General features: G+C 38.0%; 1 protein-coding gene across 1 annotated transcript in view; it reads left to right on the top strand.

Annotated features, from left to right (window-relative positions):
- The first annotated feature begins 109 nt into the window (after nt 1–109).
- PDHX (pyruvate dehydrogenase complex component X) overlaps nt 110–17721 on the top strand; it is a 75715-nt gene continuing 58103 nt past the window's right edge. Inside the window, exons 1-2 of the mRNA XM_004264000.4 lie at nt 110–269; nt 13934–14014. Coding sequence (XP_004264048.1) covers nt 143–269; nt 13934–14014 — 208 coding nt within the window. The 5' untranslated portion in view covers nt 110–142. The remainder of the gene's footprint in view (nt 270–13933; nt 14015–17721) is intronic.

Raw genomic sequence — 17721 nt, 5'->3', positions numbered from 1 at the left:
TAGAAGAGCTTGATTCCAAGGCTCAGAGGGGCGGCTGGCGTCCAGGGGGCGTGTCCAACAGGGTGGGAGGCGGGGCCTGAGAGGGCCTTGATGACTGGGCGATCAGGCTGTGCAGAGGGCAGCCCGGGAGAAGGCCGGGAAGATGGCGGCCTCCTGGAGGCTAGGCTGTGATCAGCGGTTGCTGCGTGGGCTGGTTAAGGGGGCTGCTGTGTGGTCTGCCGGTCATGGAGCTAGTTGGAGATGGTTTCACAGCACGCAGTGGCTGCGAGGTGAGTGGCTGGGGCTCGCACAGCTTCTGTGTATCTGAGCAGTGGGCCTGGGGCTGGAGCTTTTCGATTGAAGGCCTGCATCTGGGTGTGAGTTGCCAGGGGCTCACTGTTCCCTTGGCTTTTTCTCGGGGAGGAGTCTGCTGACTTGGCCTACTGCATGCCGCAAAGGGCTTTTGGGGAAACTAGGAGAACTTGATTCCGTCCCTGGCCGCCTGGGTGATATGGCTTCTCCGTAACCTTGCCTTGGAATTTGGGTTGTGAGGCGTCTCTCGGGCCTTTTCCCAGTCACATTTCAGGTTTCTTTAGAGTTGTTAGGTTGACCAAGTTTGTTGAGATTTAAACGTCACCGTTAGCCGTTTTTATTCATTCTCCTGACCTGTCGTCTCTATTGGGAGACCTTCGAGGACAGTTGGGTTGCTCCACGCGACGACTGTGGTAAAGGACCCAATTTGTAAATGTCCAGCCATTAGACATAGATCGGGAAGAATGTTTAACCAAAACATGAGCCTGAAAGAGTGAAAATTTAGGAGTGGAATCTTACCAAGAAGATGTCGACTTAAAGACATACAACATAAGAGTTGTGAGTTAAGTTTTATTCAGCGGCTTACTGCCGATTATAGCACGGGAGACAGCCACTCAGCTCCGAGGAACTGCTCTGCAGAGGTAGGGGGGGAAGCCAGATTGTATATGAATTTTTTTGTCTAGGAAATACTTACAGTCAAGTATATATCTTGGTAAAAGATTACTGCTAATCACAAAGAACAGATATCTCATGTTAATGGTTTTAGTATATTTCTACGAATAGGAAGATGTAAGAATCCAGGGTCATTGAAATTCTTCCTGAGATATGCTTCGAACTATGTAAGGGCCTGTTTATCCAAAGCAGAGTGCTTCATCCTGAATTACTCTCAGGTCGCACTGTGGCTGGGCAACTTGAGTGGGTTATGACTTAACCCTTGTAGAACTGGATAGTCATTGAAATTCTTCTTTGTTCACAAAATTTATTATAGAAAGTTGTCATTAAAGAGTGGTATTGACACAATTAACATAATTCTTACAGTGTTTAATACTATGTAATATAGTGTGCCCGGCATTATTTTTCTTCACATGGGTGGCGGGCAGGTATTGAGTGTATTACTACCTGCGCATCATTCAGTCACTCCACAGGATGAATTGTAATATAAAAAATTAGGTGCAGTAGACATTGCCTACATATTCTGAGCTACTTGAGGCTCAGAAAAAAATGTTACACGAAGTTAATGTTAAGATGATTTCACTGAGATTTTAAGATCCAGTGATGAGACTTTTTTTTTAAATAAGTGATGTATTCTGGTAATATCTACATTGTGAAATGGTATTTCAGCAACCGTCATGATAGCATTATTTTAAATAAGGTACTAAAATTCCAGACTGTGTATAAAGGATGGTAAGACCATTTAAGAGTTAAAGAATATGTCACTGACCTCGCTGTAAGTTTCTAAGATGATATACTCTTAAATACACCTTATTGTTGTCTTGAGCATCATTTGCCTTTGTGAAAAAATGTGTAAATCCCCAAACTCTTATGTATGTGTTCATTCTTTTCCTACACTCTTGAGTGGTGATTTCTTTTTGCCCTTGTTCCAAGATTGCAGAATAAACTAGGATTCATGTAGAATTTAAATTTTATAGTTTAATACCAAGAAGACCAATATTGCAAGCTGAAACCTCTTCTGAAGTGTTTGGTTTATTTCATCCAGAGAAAATAGTTCTGCAGCCATTCTGACATACCTTACAGTTCCAGCAGGGTCTTTATAAATGTATCATTCAGTGCTAAGTGTATGAAGGAATCAACAGATTCTGTAAATAAAATGGAGTGTATGGTGACTCTTTTTATTTTTTGTACTTGGTAAGCAATACATTTACTATAGCTGGTGATCTACTGGATACTTTTCTTCAATCAAGGCCTTTCTTGTGTTAATGAAACATTTCTAGGGAAGAATTAAGGTTGGTAAATTTAAATTCAGGCGAGTTTCTTTGGGAATCTACTAGCACTGATTTTTAGAGAGGCGTAAACCTATTTGAAAACTGATAAAAGCTATACCACTTCTTCAGAAAAATGCATACATGCAAAATTTTGTATGTGATTCTAGGGAACTTGTAGATCTCCCTGTAATTTATCTATAAATGCCACCTAGTCTCCAGGCTATTACCATGAACATTTTGGTCATTTCCTGCAGAAAATAATTGTGCTACTTTGCAAGGGTATTTGCCATATCTGAGAACAAGAAAGGTGCATTTTAATATAGGGGTTCGAACTGTAAACAAATGACTCTTGGATACATTTACACAAGTGACTACAACAAAGGCAGTTATCTGGAAATTTTGATTCATATCTGGGTTTGGGTTACGTTTGTGCGTTTAGGCTCATCCGACCATTCACCTTTACCTAAACATCTGTACTTCTCTTTCCTTTCTTTGCTCATATTGTTCCTTCAAATGGAGTGACCTTCCTTGTGGTTTGAAATTTTTCTTGTTACTTCAATGCCACCCTCTTAAATCTTTTTACAGGCTCTTAAATCTTAAATCTTAAATCTTTTTACAGGCTCCTGGCAAGGGAATCGATGACACTCTAGAAATGGGTAATTTGAGGAGAGTTTTATAAGTGACTATTTTTGTGAATTTAGGCTGTAGAGATGGTGCTGTACTAATGGGCTGTTTTTTTGTATTTTTTTTTTTTGCGGTAGGCGGGCCTCTCACTGTTGCGGCCTCTCCGGTTGCGGAGCACAGGCTCCGGACGCGCAGGCTCAGCGGCCGTGGCTCACGGGCCCAGCCCCTCCGCAGCATATGGGATCCTCCCGGACCGGGGCACAAACCCGTGTCCCCTGCATCGGCAGGCGGACTCCCAACCACTGCACCACCAGGGAAGCCCTAATGGGCTGTTTTGAGTAAGGTGCTGTGACCACCCCTTGGCTTGAAGAGGCATGGGAAGCGAGCACTTCCTGGAACTGGGGAGGAGGGAGCCTGTGGGAGGACCTCTGATGGAGCTGTGCCCTTCAGTTAAAGGATCCAGCCAGGCCAGGCAACCCTTCAAGGAGGGGGCTGGGGGAAAAAATGTCCTGACCTCACTATTCTCTCTCCTTTCGGTCTCCTGCTTATTCTGCTCATTGGCAGAACCCAACTGGAGGCCAAAGCAAGGAGGCCTGTTGATGTAGCCCATATAGTAGTATGGGGGAGGGTTGATGAATAGATCTGGAAGGGCAGATGGGAGATGCCTCCCCAACCCACCTGACTTACCCATCAGTCATTACACTTTATATTGATGCCTCAGCTTTAGCACTGATACGATCAAGTCCTGGCTCGTGTGTGTCTGTATGGTAGGTCTCATGCTAACAGAGGGGAAGAGAGCAATTGTAGTTTCTACACTTGGAAGAATCAAATGTAGTTTCCTTGGGTTGTTTCCCTAGGCCAGTGCTTTGCACAAGAGTAAGCACAGGCTCTTTATAACTGACCTGATTTTTAATGGGATTTTTCTTTCTACATTTGAATAGCTGAAAAGGAATCAAGTCTATGTAGGCTTCTGGGGCACTTTTTTTTTTTTTTTTCCGGTACGCGGGCCTCTCACTGTTGTGGCCTCTCCCGTTGCGGAGCACAGGCTCCAGACGCGCAGACTCAAGCGGCCATGGCTCATGGGCCCAGCCGCTCCGCGGCATGTGGGATCTTCCCGGACCGGGGCACGAACCCGTGTCCCCTGCATCGGCAGGCGGACTCTCAACCACTGCGCCACCAGGGAAGCCCCTGGGGCACTTTTTATAGAAAGAAAAATGTTCCTTTTGGAACTATGGCATCTAATTTGGATTTTGGGGTTTTTTTACTTGTACTCCTAACTCGAGTCATCCTTGACTCCTGACTTTCTTATGCCACATCCAAACTATCAGAAATTGTTCTTGACTCTACCTTTTAAATGTAATCTGACCCCTCCTCACCACTTCTGCTACCAACTAGACTGGTGCAAGCTACCACCACCTCTAATCTAGATTATTGCAGGAGTGTCCCAATAGATGTCTCTACCACCACCCTTGGCCCAGTACCGGCCATTCTCCATGCAGCTTTCAGAGTGCTGCTTTTAAATTATAAATCAGATCATGTTACTCCTCTGCTGAAAACCCTCCAAGAGCTCCTCATTAAACTCAGAATGAAATCTGAAGTCCTTAACTGTGGTTTACAAAGCACAATATGATATGAATCGAGAGTTCAGCTCTGACCATGCCTCACCTCACACTCACTCCACTCCAGCACACAGGCTCCCTTGGTGAGTTCTGAACACACCAAGCATGCTCCCTGCACATTCTTTTTTTTTTTTTTTTAACTTAAAAAATTATTTTTAATTTATTTTTCTTATGTGGGTAAACATACAATTTATTTTTTCTATGTTCTTTTTTAATATTTTTAATTTATTTATTTTTGGCTGCATTGGGTCATCGTTGCTGCACGTGGGCTTTCTCTAGTTGCGGCAAGCAGGAGCTACTCTTCATTGCGGTGTGCAGGCTTCTCATTGCGGTGGCTTCTCTTGTTGTGGACCATGGGCTCTAGGTGCGTGGGCTTCAGTAGTTGTAGCACCTGGGCTCAGTAATTGTGGCTTGTGGGCTCTAGAGTTCGGGCTCAGTAGTTGTGGCGCATGGACTTAGCAGCTCTGCGGCATGTGGGATCATCCCGGACCAGGGCTCGAACCTGAGTCCCCTGCATTGGCAGGCGGATTCTCAACTACTGCACCACCAGGGAAGCCCTCTGCTCATTCTTGTGCTTGCTGTTTCCTCCGTTTCGAAGGCTCTCCATCAGAGATTTGCATGGCTTCCTCCATTCAGCTCTACTCACTTTGTCAGAGGATGCCTTCTCTGATCAAACAATAAAATAGTTCCTCTACTGCGACTGGGTCCCCTTACTTTCCTTTCTTTTCTTAGAAGGATCTGGTCCTTAACATGCCTTTTCAGTCTCTCAGGACAAGTGTTCTAAGTCAGTAAAGGAGAACAGGTGACATGTTCATGGGTATCTTCACTTTGTATTTAAAATCCCATTATTTTAGCTTTTCTGCAGGGTTTATAGTTGTGACCGTCTCAAAGCATGTGCAATTTTTCTTCTTTTCTTTTTTGTAAATTATAGCCTTGTGAACATAGCCATGTCTGTGGAACTGTAAACAAGTTCAATTTTTTTATTGTGGTTATTTATTTTACTCACTCGAAATTTTTTTCATGGCTTTCCATTGCTATTTAAATAATGTCAAACCCATTAACTAGGTATTAGAGTGTACTAGAAGGTACTATGGCTACCTACCATAAGTCAGTAGTCCCAACATACTTTTTTTAACTTACATGGCCTACCTTTCATTTTCATTACATTCTACTCTTTAGCCAAACTAAACTGTAATTCCCACCTCTTTATTAGCATATGATGTTTCCCTCACCTGGAATATCTCTGCTGGTCCCTCACCTTGTTTTATTTGCTCAGCAGATTTTTTAAATTAAAAGTTATTTTTTATTGTAAAATATATATAAAATCTACCATTTTAACTATTTTTAAGTGTTTAGTTCTAGGGCATTAAGAGTGCTCACATTGTGTGCAGCTATTACCAGTGTCTCCAGAACTTTTTCATAATCCTAAACTGAAACTCTGTACCCATTAAACAACAACTCCCCATTCTCCCCTCTCCCTAGCCCCTGGTAACCACTCTTCTTTCCCTGTGAATTTGCCTCTTCTAGGTACCTCATAAAAGCAGAATCATAAAATATTTGTCTTTTTGTGTCTGGCTTATTTCTCTTAGTATAATGTCTTCAAGTTTCATCCATGTTGTTGCAGATATCTGAATCTCATCCCTTTTTAAGGCCAAATCACATTTTATTGGATGTATATACCACAATATTTTGTCTATGCATTCATCTATCCATGGACACTTGGTCTGTTTTCACCTTTTGGCCATTGTGAATAATGCTGCTGTGAACATGGTTGTGCAAACACCTGTTCGAGTTCCCGCTTTCAGTTATTTGGGGTGTATACCCAGAAGTGAGGTTGCCTGATCAAATAAATGGTCATTCAATGTTTAATTTTTTGAGGAACCATTGGGTTGTTTTTCCACAGAAGCTGCATTGTTTTACTTTTCCACCAACAGTGCACAAGGGCTCTAATTTCTCCACATCTTGCCAACACCTTGTTTTCTGTTTTTTTTTTTTTGATAATAGCCATTCTAATGAGTATAAAGTGGTACTAGCACACAAATCAAGATTTCCTTTTTTGAACAGCTAGAATCTCGACTCTCAGCTCTTTGGCATTCTCACAGCACGTTTATATGCTACCCTCTAGTACTTGTGTATTTGTCTTGACTTCCCATTTAAACTATAATCCTTTGAGGTCAAGATTCTGGTCTTATGTGGGTCTAAGGCTAGGATAGCAGGAGCTCAGAAAGCATTTGTTGAATGCCTAATTTTACCCTTTAGCTTTGGTAGTCAATATGACAGTACCACAGAAAGTAAAACATTTGCCAGTGACATTAATGAGAGTTTGGTTTTCAAATGTGCAATACAGTTAAAAGAGAGTTCAAGAGTTAGTGTACTTTAGCAATGAGGACAAGGCTGGATAAGGTAAAGAGTAGAAAGGAAACCTTCATGTTTAGATTGGGAAGGTGAAAGGAACCTGTGAATCCATGGCTCATTACTGAGGAAGGATTTGTAAAGTAGGATATTGTGATACATCTAGCCAACTGTCTGGCTGCCTTCAGAGTCTACTCTTAACCATTTCTGTGCTGCCTATTAATAATAAACAGCTAACAGTTTTGAGACTTACTTTTTGCCAGACTCCATTGTAATGACTTGGCATGTGTGACCTTATTTAGACCTTACCAAACTCTTTATTTTACAGAAGAGGCAATCAATCAGAGTACAGAATGACTAGGTAACTTGTAGGTGCTGGATTGATAATTTGAACCTAGGCAGTTTGGCTCCAGTGCCTGTTCTCTAAATCACAGTGGTGTGCTGCTGCTTAAGTTAAAAAAAAAAAAAAAGTCATTTTATTAAATAATAAAATATTTTAACACAGTCGTGCATGCATATAGTTTAAATAGTCAAATGGTACTAAAAGTCTTATAACAATACGGTGGGTCTCTGACCCATCTCTCCCTGCTCCCCCCAGTCATCTTCCTCCTTAGAAGCAACAAGTTTTGTCTCTTGTTGCTTCTAAGTGTTCTCTGGCATTTGTTCATCTCTCTATTTTATGTTATATATTATATATGTTATATATTATCTGTGTATGACTTCTGATCAGTCATCCCCGTTTTCCTTCCACCATTCCCCCAATGTAGTTATTTTGCAATTCTTAATTAAATCTATATTCAGTGCTTACACCAAACAAATAATGCTTAACTGAGAATTGTCCTATATCGTCCCATATTATGATTGTTACCTTTCTTACTTTTTGCTTTTTTTTCAAGTCGTTGCCTTTAAAATTTTTTCTTCAGTTTTCTCTGTAACTATTACTAATTCATCCCACACCATCTAATAGCTTTTTAGCACAATTTCTGTTATTGTCAGTCACTTCAGCTGATCTCTCAGTTAACTTACTTTTGCACTTTCTATATACAGTATCTCCAGGTGTGTAGGTTCAACCTCTGTTCCGAAGGTCTTCTCTTTTACCTCTGCAGAGGAAACAACCTCCAGTCTTCGGTTGAATGAGGGTTGTGTTACCCAGCACTTAAACAGCATTTACCCAAACCTGCCACCCCACCACCCCCAGTGTTTCCAGAGGTCCTCAGTACTGCCAGTTCTTGGGCCTTTGGGAAATTCTTGTATAAACCAGGTTGATTATCTCAGCTTTCTCCACTTCTAGTTTAGCATTCAGCTTTCTAGTCAATTATTACTATCTACATTATTTACTTTTCTGCTTCCAAAATTGTGTTCTATTGTTCCTTCTTTTCTCCCTGTTCTTGTGGATTTTTGTTTAAAGGTAACAAGAAACAAAGAAATAAAAAGCAGGTATAATAAAACCATCAACTAGAGATAGGTACTATTGTCATTTTGGAGTATATCCTTTCAGTCTTTGTGTACATACAAGCTAAGCAGGTGGAAATTGGATTATGCCATATATACTGTTTGTGGGCGTCTTTCATTACATTTATTACTCTAAATGATATTTTCTCACAAACTATTACGCATACATTTTCTATTGTTGTTCATTGACATTTTCAATGTATTCTTATACCAAAATAAGTATTTGACATTTTCAATCTATTCTTATACCAAAGTAAGTATTTGTGACATTTTCAATCATTCTTATGCCAAAATAAGTATTTGAACAAAGAAGACCCATATGACAAGCACTTATCTTTTAAAAAATTGCTTTACCTTTATTCAAAACTGCAGTATTAATATTATTCTATGCCCTGGTATTGATTTTGAAATTACCTTTACGTCTTATGGCTTTATTTCCTCCAGCCTGCAGATGGCAGAATTGTTTTATTTAAGCAGAAATTTTAAAGGTCAATTTTATTTAATGAGTTCTTGCATTAGAAAAGAGAGGTGATTAAATGAGCAGCATCTCTTCCTATTAAAAAAGAAGCAAATTAATATAAGGAACAGAGAGCTGCACTAAAAAAGTACAGGGTAATTTATTTCTTCAATTTATCTGTCTTCATTTCATGATTTTTGTGTTTGGATTATAGTCGTATAAATGGACTAGAGCATGACGTCCAAGCAGTACCATAAGTAAATTGTGGAATTTCCTTAATTACTTCAGTCAGAGTAATGGGGCTTAGATCTGTTTCATTATTAGCCACAAAGCTATTTGTTCTGCATTTGTATTTTAAGAGTTTGCTTATATTAATCTTTTTTTTTTAAATCTGGAAACCTTTTAGAATTGATGTATAGATCATCAGTTTAAAGCTTTTACAGGTTTTGCTGAGGTACGAGTGTTTTGAGATAAAAGAAATCCTCTAGAGAACAAGAAATTAGATTAGTGTAGTTTGCTGTAAGATTCAGTAATTGATCATTTGCTCATGTGCCTGAGAAGGAAGGTAAAGCAGCAATATACTGAGTGAAAAATTTCAACTTATTGTGTCATTATATTGAGGCAATAAAAAAAGAGATTAAGACAGTTGTGACGGATTTGTGAGACTCTGCTGTTAAAATCAGTATATTTAAATATAAACTGGAACAACGTACATTACGGTAGTTACCTTAAAAGTTTTTAAATATGTTTTTTAACTGCTATAGAAGGGCAGACTTTATAAGCCGTTAGGTATACTTTGTTAGCTTGATGAAAAGAAATAGAATTCTAAAATGACTACAAAAGGGTTAAAGTCTAACAAAATTTGGGGTATTTTTTGAGTACTAATTGAAATAACCTGTATGACCAGTGGAGTAAAAAACTGCATTTCCTTTATTCTTACTATAGTTTGTCCAGTTATGAGTAGGAACTGTAATTGGTGCCCATTTCAAGGCCTCCTCAGTTTGACAGGAAAAAGGTAGAATGTACTGCTTATTGGAATGAGAAGGGAAGCTCCGTATAATTCCTAATGAAATTAAACAACATTATGTGTAGGTTAAAATTCCAAGGAGTCTAGAAAAGCCCACACTATCTTCAGTAGAATTGATGGCAGCCATAAAGGCCAGATATTAGTTATATGCAGCCCTGTCATTCAAAACTGATATTATGATTATATAATTACTTTCCCACTGGAAAAAATATATTTGGAAAAGATGTATATAATGTTCAGGTTGAAAGAGGATATACTAGAATGAAATATGCATTATTATTAGTAAATTAATGCTTCCTTTTAAAAATCATTTTCTAGCATGAGCATCTGAGGATAGGTTAGTTAGATTTAGCAGAAAATACATTGCACATTGTGCTCTCCATATAAGTCAGTATAAGCAATCCAGAGATAGTACCGAATAATGGAAACGTCCAAAATGTCTTTCTTTGGTTTTTGTCACCTTCATTTCGGAGTAAGGATAATGATCTATTACAGAATTTTTATATTTTATTGTCATTCAGAGAAGCAGTTTCAACTCATCTATGAAGGGTGGCTGTATGAGGAGTGATTCTGTTCTTTTTATTTTTAAAATATGAAAAATTTTAAGATTCTTGATGTGGTAATTCATAAAACGCAAAAAGTTTCATAATGAAGTACTTAATGTCAGGAAAAATGTGAAGGTCTCGTAGGTGAGAGAATCATAAAATAAACATTAATTGTATCATGGCAACTAGAATCAAGGTATAAAAATATTGAAGAGAGACTTTGTTTTGAGAGAACTGAGTTGATATTTGTCTTAAATTGGAATCTGGACATAGAATCATAGAAGTTCATTTATTTTGCTTCTTTGTAGTGGAACTCTATTTGATGTATAAATTTACTGTGTGTATGATTTTGAAATATTGCATCTCGTAACGCCAGGCTTGAACTTTTTGATAGAGAGGGATTGTTAGGCTGCTTGATTGGACACGTGAAGAATGCTCACATGGATTTGATATGTCTGGTTCTGTTTGAATTTCTGGATGAATAGGCTATAAATAACCAATGATTAATTAGGTGATAATCCATATTGGTAAGGATAATCAGTTAACGATGAGCAGCAGTACAGTGTAGGAGAGGACAGCCTTGAGAGCTAGGCAGAATTCAAATCCCTGAATCAGTGGATTGTAGTTTTCTCATTGATGAAATGGGTGTGTTGACTTAGAATTTGGTTCAGGCTCTATCATTGTTGGGGTATTGAGAGTGATGATTCTACATTTCTACCCTTGTAGATTGGTACCAATTGAGAAGGCAAAAACCAGACAGATGGAGATCAGAGTAACAGTTTTAATGTTGATGGTTTTGTTGTATTGGAAAATGTGACTTAAATCTGTGGCCTTCTACAGTTGGACTCCTCAGCACAACCCCTGTTTAGATTTTGGGCTTTTGTTTGAGAGAGACAGTTTGTGTATACAAAGCAAACACACATCCTGAATTGCTTCCCAGCACCCACTGGGCCCTGATGGCAGGAATAGAGAGAGGTGGGCTTACTATCTGCCTTTGAAAGGCAGGTCCATTTAGGCCTAGTGCATAGAAGAACTGGAAGGAAAATACAGGTTCCCTATAGGCAGACAGGTCTTAAAATGAGGAAAAGGCTGAGGCAGTTGTATTTGCCTGGATCCTTTTCCCAGTCCTTTAGAGGGGAGTGAATGAACAGTGACAGGAGGATAAAAGCTTCCTTCCAAATGCTTCAGAAATGGTACTTCTTTACCATGAAGCCATAGGAACTCTCCATTTGAAATTACAGTAACATTAGTTCAGTTCCCCAAAGGAAATATTTAACTACATTTAACATTAGCATTCAATTCCCTTATTATTTTTTTTTTAAGAAGATGTTGGGGGTAGGAGTTTATTAATTAATTTATTTTTTTATTTTTGCTGTATTGGGTCTTCGTTTCTGTGTGAGGGCTTTCTCTAGTTGTGGCAAGCAGGGGCCACTCTTCATCGTGGTGCGCGGGCCTCTCACTATCGCGGCCTCTCTTGTTGCGGAGCACAGGCTCCAGACGCGCAGGCTCAGTAGTTGTGGCTCACGGGCCTAGTTGCTCCACGGCATGTGGAATCCTCCCAGACCAGGGCTTGAACCCGTGTCCCCTGCATTAGCAGGCAGACTCTCAACCACTGCGCCACCAGGGAAGCCCCCCTTATTTTTTTTTAGCACATCTTTATTGGAGTATAATTGCTTTACAGTTGTGTTAGTTTCTGCTATATAACAAAGTGAATCAGCTGTATGTATACATATATCCCCATATCTCCTCCCTCTTGAGCCTCCCTCCCACTCTCCCTATCCCACCCTTCTAGGTGGTCACAAAGCACCGAGCTGATCTCCCTGTGTTATGGGGCTGTTTCCTACAAGCTATCTATTTTATATATATGTCAATGCTGCTGTCTCACTTCCTCCCAGCTTACCCTGCCCCCCACCCCCATGTCCTCAAGTCCATTCTCTACGTCTGCGACTTTATTCCTGTCCTGCCCCTAGGTTCATCAGAACCTTTTTTTTTTTAGATTCCATATACATGTTAGCATACGGTTTTTGTTTTTCTCTTTCTGACTTACTTCACTCTGTATGACAGTCTCTAGGTCCATCCACCTCACTACAAATAACTCAATTTTGTTTCTTTTTATGGCTGAGTAGTATCCCATTGTATATATGTGCCACATCTTCTTTATCCATTCATCTGTCGATGGACACTTAGGTTGCTTCCATGTCCTGGCTATTTGTAAATAGTGCTGCATTGAACATTGTGGTACATGTCTCTTTTTGAACTATGGTTTTCTCAGGATATATGCCCAGTAGTGGGATTGCTGGGTCATATGGCAGTTCTATTTTTAGTTTTTTAAGAAACCTCCATACTGTTCTCCATAGTGGCTGCATCAATTTACATTCCCACCAACAGTGCAAGAGGGTTCCCTTTTCTCCATACCCCCTCCAATATTTATTGTTTGTAGATATTTTGATGATGGCCATTCTGACCAGTGTGAGGTGATACCTCACCGGGTTTTGATTTGCATTTCTCTAATGATTAGTGATGTTCAGCATCCTTTCATGTGTTTGTTGGCAATCTGTATATCTTATTTGGAGAAATGTCTATTTAAGTCTTCTGCCCATTTTTTGATTGGGTTTGTTTTTTTGATATCAATTCCCTTATTTTTAATCCTAAAACATCAATGGGGGAAAAAAGCCCTATTCTACCCTTTTCTACATTTGAATTATGTCAGATGTGGTGTATTTTGCTTTTTTGGGTCAGAGAGTTGAATAATCTGAGGAGAGAATAGGTTTTGTGGAAGATTTCAGGCAATGTAATTTGTTACTATGGCTACTGCTAAATAAGAACTGGAGCACTCTGAACTATTTTATTAGTATAAACTTTATGTAAATTGTAATCTAACAGCTGTGCGCTCTTTAAGTATGGTCCTGGACAGTGGAATTATCGGGAAGCACATCTGGCCAAATATATAGCATGTCTCCTTTTTTGATATCTAAGGAAAAAGTGGCTATGCTTTATTGAGAGGTCACCCTGGTTTGAGTCTATCTTTTTGGATCCCTAGCTGAACTGTGGTATGAAACACAATCTGAGATTAATTTAACTACTTAAGTTCACTTACCGTATCATTCTTAACAAAGCAAACCTCTGCTTTTCACACTTAGCAAGAACCTTTGATTTCTGAATAGTGTAATATTAGATTAAAGTAAAAACACAACCAGTTTCTAAAGTTTAATCTTGATTATTCTGTTGTAAGTCTAATAATTCTTCTGTTGTAGGTTATCAGAACTCTAGTTTTTTTGGGTTTTTTTTGTCTTTTCCTTTGGTCATTCTACTTGTAAATTTTTTTTTCAGCAACAAAAGGGGAAGGAGAAGAAGATGAAACATAAATCAGCTTTTCTTTTTTTTAATCTTGTAAGCACCTGGCTTGAAAATATGCATAGAGGGCTTGGGGAACTATGAAAAAGGAGTTGAAAATATTCCAGAAAAGATTACTGAACACTTAGTTTGACCAGTTGGGTGTCTTTCAGACTGTGGAATATTTTTTTTCTCAAATTGAATTAGATATTAATTTACTTGAACTTGTTGTTGCTGCCTCATGAGGTGCATTATTTTTTGTGTTTAATCTTTCCTTTTTTCAATTTCAGCTGATCCTATTACGATACTAATGCCATCACTGTCTCCTACAATGGAAGAAGGGAACATTGTGAAATGGCTGAAAAAGGAAGGTGAGCAATGCATTTCTAATACCTGTGTTATTTGATCATTCTGGTGTTTTCCTAATCAGGTGGTTTACACAATACATGATATCCATGAAATGATTGGTTCCTTTGCTTATTAATCTTAATTGTTTAAATAAAAATTTCTCATGGTAATGTAGCAAAGGTTTTCTGGGTTCAGCCTGTATCTCTTCACAAGCAGAGAATGGTAAACTATTGTAATGCTTTTTTCCAAGTTTTAGTTCTTATTCTTAGCTTTTAGTTTCAACATCATAAATTTGTCAATCCCCTAAAGTTAATTTGTGACTTTATAATGATTCTTTGTGTCTGCTTCCTGTAGCTAGGCAAGCTGATTATAAATTTCATTGGAAAGAATAGATAAGTAAGAATAATAAGAAAAACTCTCATTAAAGAAGAGCAGCAGAGGAGAGCTGTAGACCTACTAGATATTGAAACATGTTATTAAGCCTTTATAATAAAAACTGTGGTATTGGTGCTTAAAAAGACAGACTAACAGAACTGAATGGAAAATGAGGAAATAGACATGAATATTTAGTGTTTAAATAATGAAGGAAGACGATATTAGATTTAGTCTTTGTACTATCCCAATGATAAATTACAAGTGAATCAGTCACTTAATATACAAAAATGAAACCAGACAAGTACTAGGAAAAAGGCTGGTGAATTCCTCTGAACCTGGAAGTGGATAAACACCCTAACTACAACTCAAAATCCAGATGCAATAAGGGAAATATAGATAAATTTTATGGTAAAAATAATAACTTTATTATAGCTGAAAACATAATAAATAAAGTAAAAAAGATGACAAATTGGAGAAGGGTATTTGCAGTTTTTAATCACAAAGGGTTAGTATTTCTAAAAAATAGAGAATAAGAAAACTATCAACTCAGCAAGAAAATGGGCAAGATATAAGAACAGATGGTTTGCAGAAAAAGAACTGCAAATTGCCTCTAACATATGAAAAGCTATTTAATATTTGTACTAATAAATATGCAGAGTAATACTACACTGATACATCATTTCTTACCAATCATATTGACAGAAATTAAAAAGTTTGACAAGTTATTCTGTTGATGAGACTGTGGAGGGAATGGGGGGAAGCAGGCACTCTCAAACATTGCTGTAGGAAATGCAAAATGGTATAAGACCTAGGGGAGAGAACTTGTCAATACCTAGAAAACTTACATTTATATTTACCCTTTCGCCAGGCAGTTCTATTTCTAGGGATCCTATCTAAAGGCAAAAATAAGAAAAGATGCACATATGAGGCTATTTATCGCAGCAGTGTTTGTAATAGCAAAAGTTAGAAACAATCCATCTGTTGGTCAGTACACAATTTGATGAATAACATATACTATATCCACAACTATAGAAAGGAATGAAGAGTGTCTCTTTATACTATTGTAGAGTGACTTTCAGGGGAAGAAAGCAGGGTGGTGACTAATAGATATAGTGTGTATCATTCATTGAAGAAAGGGATGGGAATACTAATATTTGGAAATTTTTTTTAAAAAAGGATAAAACAAAAACTTAACAACAAAAAAATGGTTATTTGGAGTGTGATGGAGGAAACAGTGTGGTGGGTGGAGAGAGGAGCAGAAGCTAGACTTCTCTGAATACATCTTGTTTTGTCTCCTTAACTTGGAACCATATACATATTTTGCATAATTTTAACACAGAATTTAATTTTAAAAGATCCCTAAAAGTGGAAACCAATTGAAACAGAAGAACTTAATTATATATTGAGTTGCTGATATAACAACCATGCAGGGAGGGGCTATTTCAGATGTCAACAAACTTGACTATCTATCGCTACTAGATTGTAATTAAAGGACAATGACATCTCTAAAAATATCTTAAACTGTTTAGAGTAATAGTATTATAGTGGTTATGTTGGTATTGTTATTCTAAGGTTTTTTAAAATTATGGGATAAAGCAAATGAGTGGCTAAGATGATATTATTGGGAATCCAGCCTTTGAGTGTGGTTTAAAGGAAAAACAGATGAAAGATAGCTAAGGTTAAGGAAAGATCCTGTGATGGTAAATTTTGTAGCTCTTTTTCATGGCAGGGCCTGGAAAAATGACAAACCCACTAGCAATGAGCACCCCTAACAATGAGACTTTAGTATCTAATGTCATTTCCTACTAAAGTAAACCAAAGCTCCTTGGAAAATAGCTACTTCCAGGTCTGGGGCAGGAAATGTACAAGATGAGCTTGGAACATCTTGTCAATTTAGAAAGGAAAACAGTTATCAAAAACTCCTGAGGGCGTCTTAAAGGACTCAGGAGCCAAAAATGGGACAATTTGAGGATCAGTAAGAATAATATCTACAGTGTATTGAAACACATTAAATATATTTAAATTTGAAGCTCACAGTAGTACTAAAGAAAAATACTAATAGTTGGTCTGCTTTGGGGGATGCTAGTAAATTAACTTATTTTGAAAACTGGTAATAAGTGGAAAGACTCAAGTATTTTTCCCTGCCTTTCCTATATGAACTGTAGCTTAGAGTAACCAAGTAGTTGGTGATGATAAGTTTCTAATTATTGGCATATCCCAACTCTTAAAAGATGGAGGAATGATAGAATGTCACTGTATCACAATTTTGCAGTCTCTAATGAATTAAGGGATATAGCCAGTGACCATCAATGGTTGCTAATATCACAGAAAGAGAGAAAACCAGATAGTACCACCAGCTATAAGGTTGTCTTGCCAGAAAATTGAGCTGAATTGATCAAGCCTGTAGTTCTTGCTACCAATTTCCAGGAAATATAGGGGAAAGAGGCATGTATCTAATGACACCGTGAGGAATATATCAGCATAACCCAGACTGGGGATTTCTACAGGCCAATTTCGTCAACAAATAAATGTCAAGGGATGGGAAGATGGGGAAAGGAAGGAGGTAGGGGAACCTATAGCTTCAAGGAGATTTAAGAGACCGGTTCCAATGTAGGGAACTTATTTTGTTGATGATTCAAGCAAATAAAACATTTGGGGAATTTGAAAATTATATGTTTAATTAGATTAAGAAATTAATCATTTTAGAGGTTTAATGATACTATGCTAATAATTTTTAAAATCTTATCTATAAGAGATATGAGTTGAAATATTTATGTATGAAATGATAGTACATCTGGCCTTAACTTCACAATACCTCTGGTGGGAGGATAAGATTATAAGTATTCATGAGTCAGTTGACAGTGTAATAGTTGCAAAGTTGGTTCATTAACTTTCCTTATAACTTTTTTATATGTTTGAACCTTCTGTACTAATAGATATTTTCTAAAGTTGTCCAGTCAGTAGTCTTTGGGATATAACTTGGAGTGAGAAACTATTCTTTCCTCAGCTTTTTATAAGCTCCAAGTGAATTTGAATCTTGCTGTTACTAAGAAAATACTTGCTACAATACTACCTACAAAGCTGTATTAATCTATTGTTTATAGCAACCATTTTGCCAGATTTTTTTAAATTTATTTTTTTATTGAGGTAACATTGGTTTATAACATTGTCTGTTTCACGTGTACAACGTTACATTTCTACTTCTGTATATGCTACAGCATGCTCACCACCAAAAACTTAGTTTCCGTCTGTCACTACACAGTTGATCTTATTTGCCCATTTTGTCCTCCCCTCCTTCCCCTGGCTCTTCCGCTCTGGTAACCACTACTGTGTTCTCTGTAGCTACGTGTTTGTT

This window comes from Orcinus orca, chromosome 8, assembly GCF_937001465.1.
Source record: "Orcinus orca chromosome 8, mOrcOrc1.1, whole genome shotgun sequence".
NCBI classification, from domain to species: Eukaryota; Metazoa; Chordata; class Mammalia; order Artiodactyla; family Delphinidae; genus Orcinus; species Orcinus orca.
Note: the sequence above shows the minus strand (reverse complement) of the source record. Positions and strands in the feature narration are given on the sequence as shown.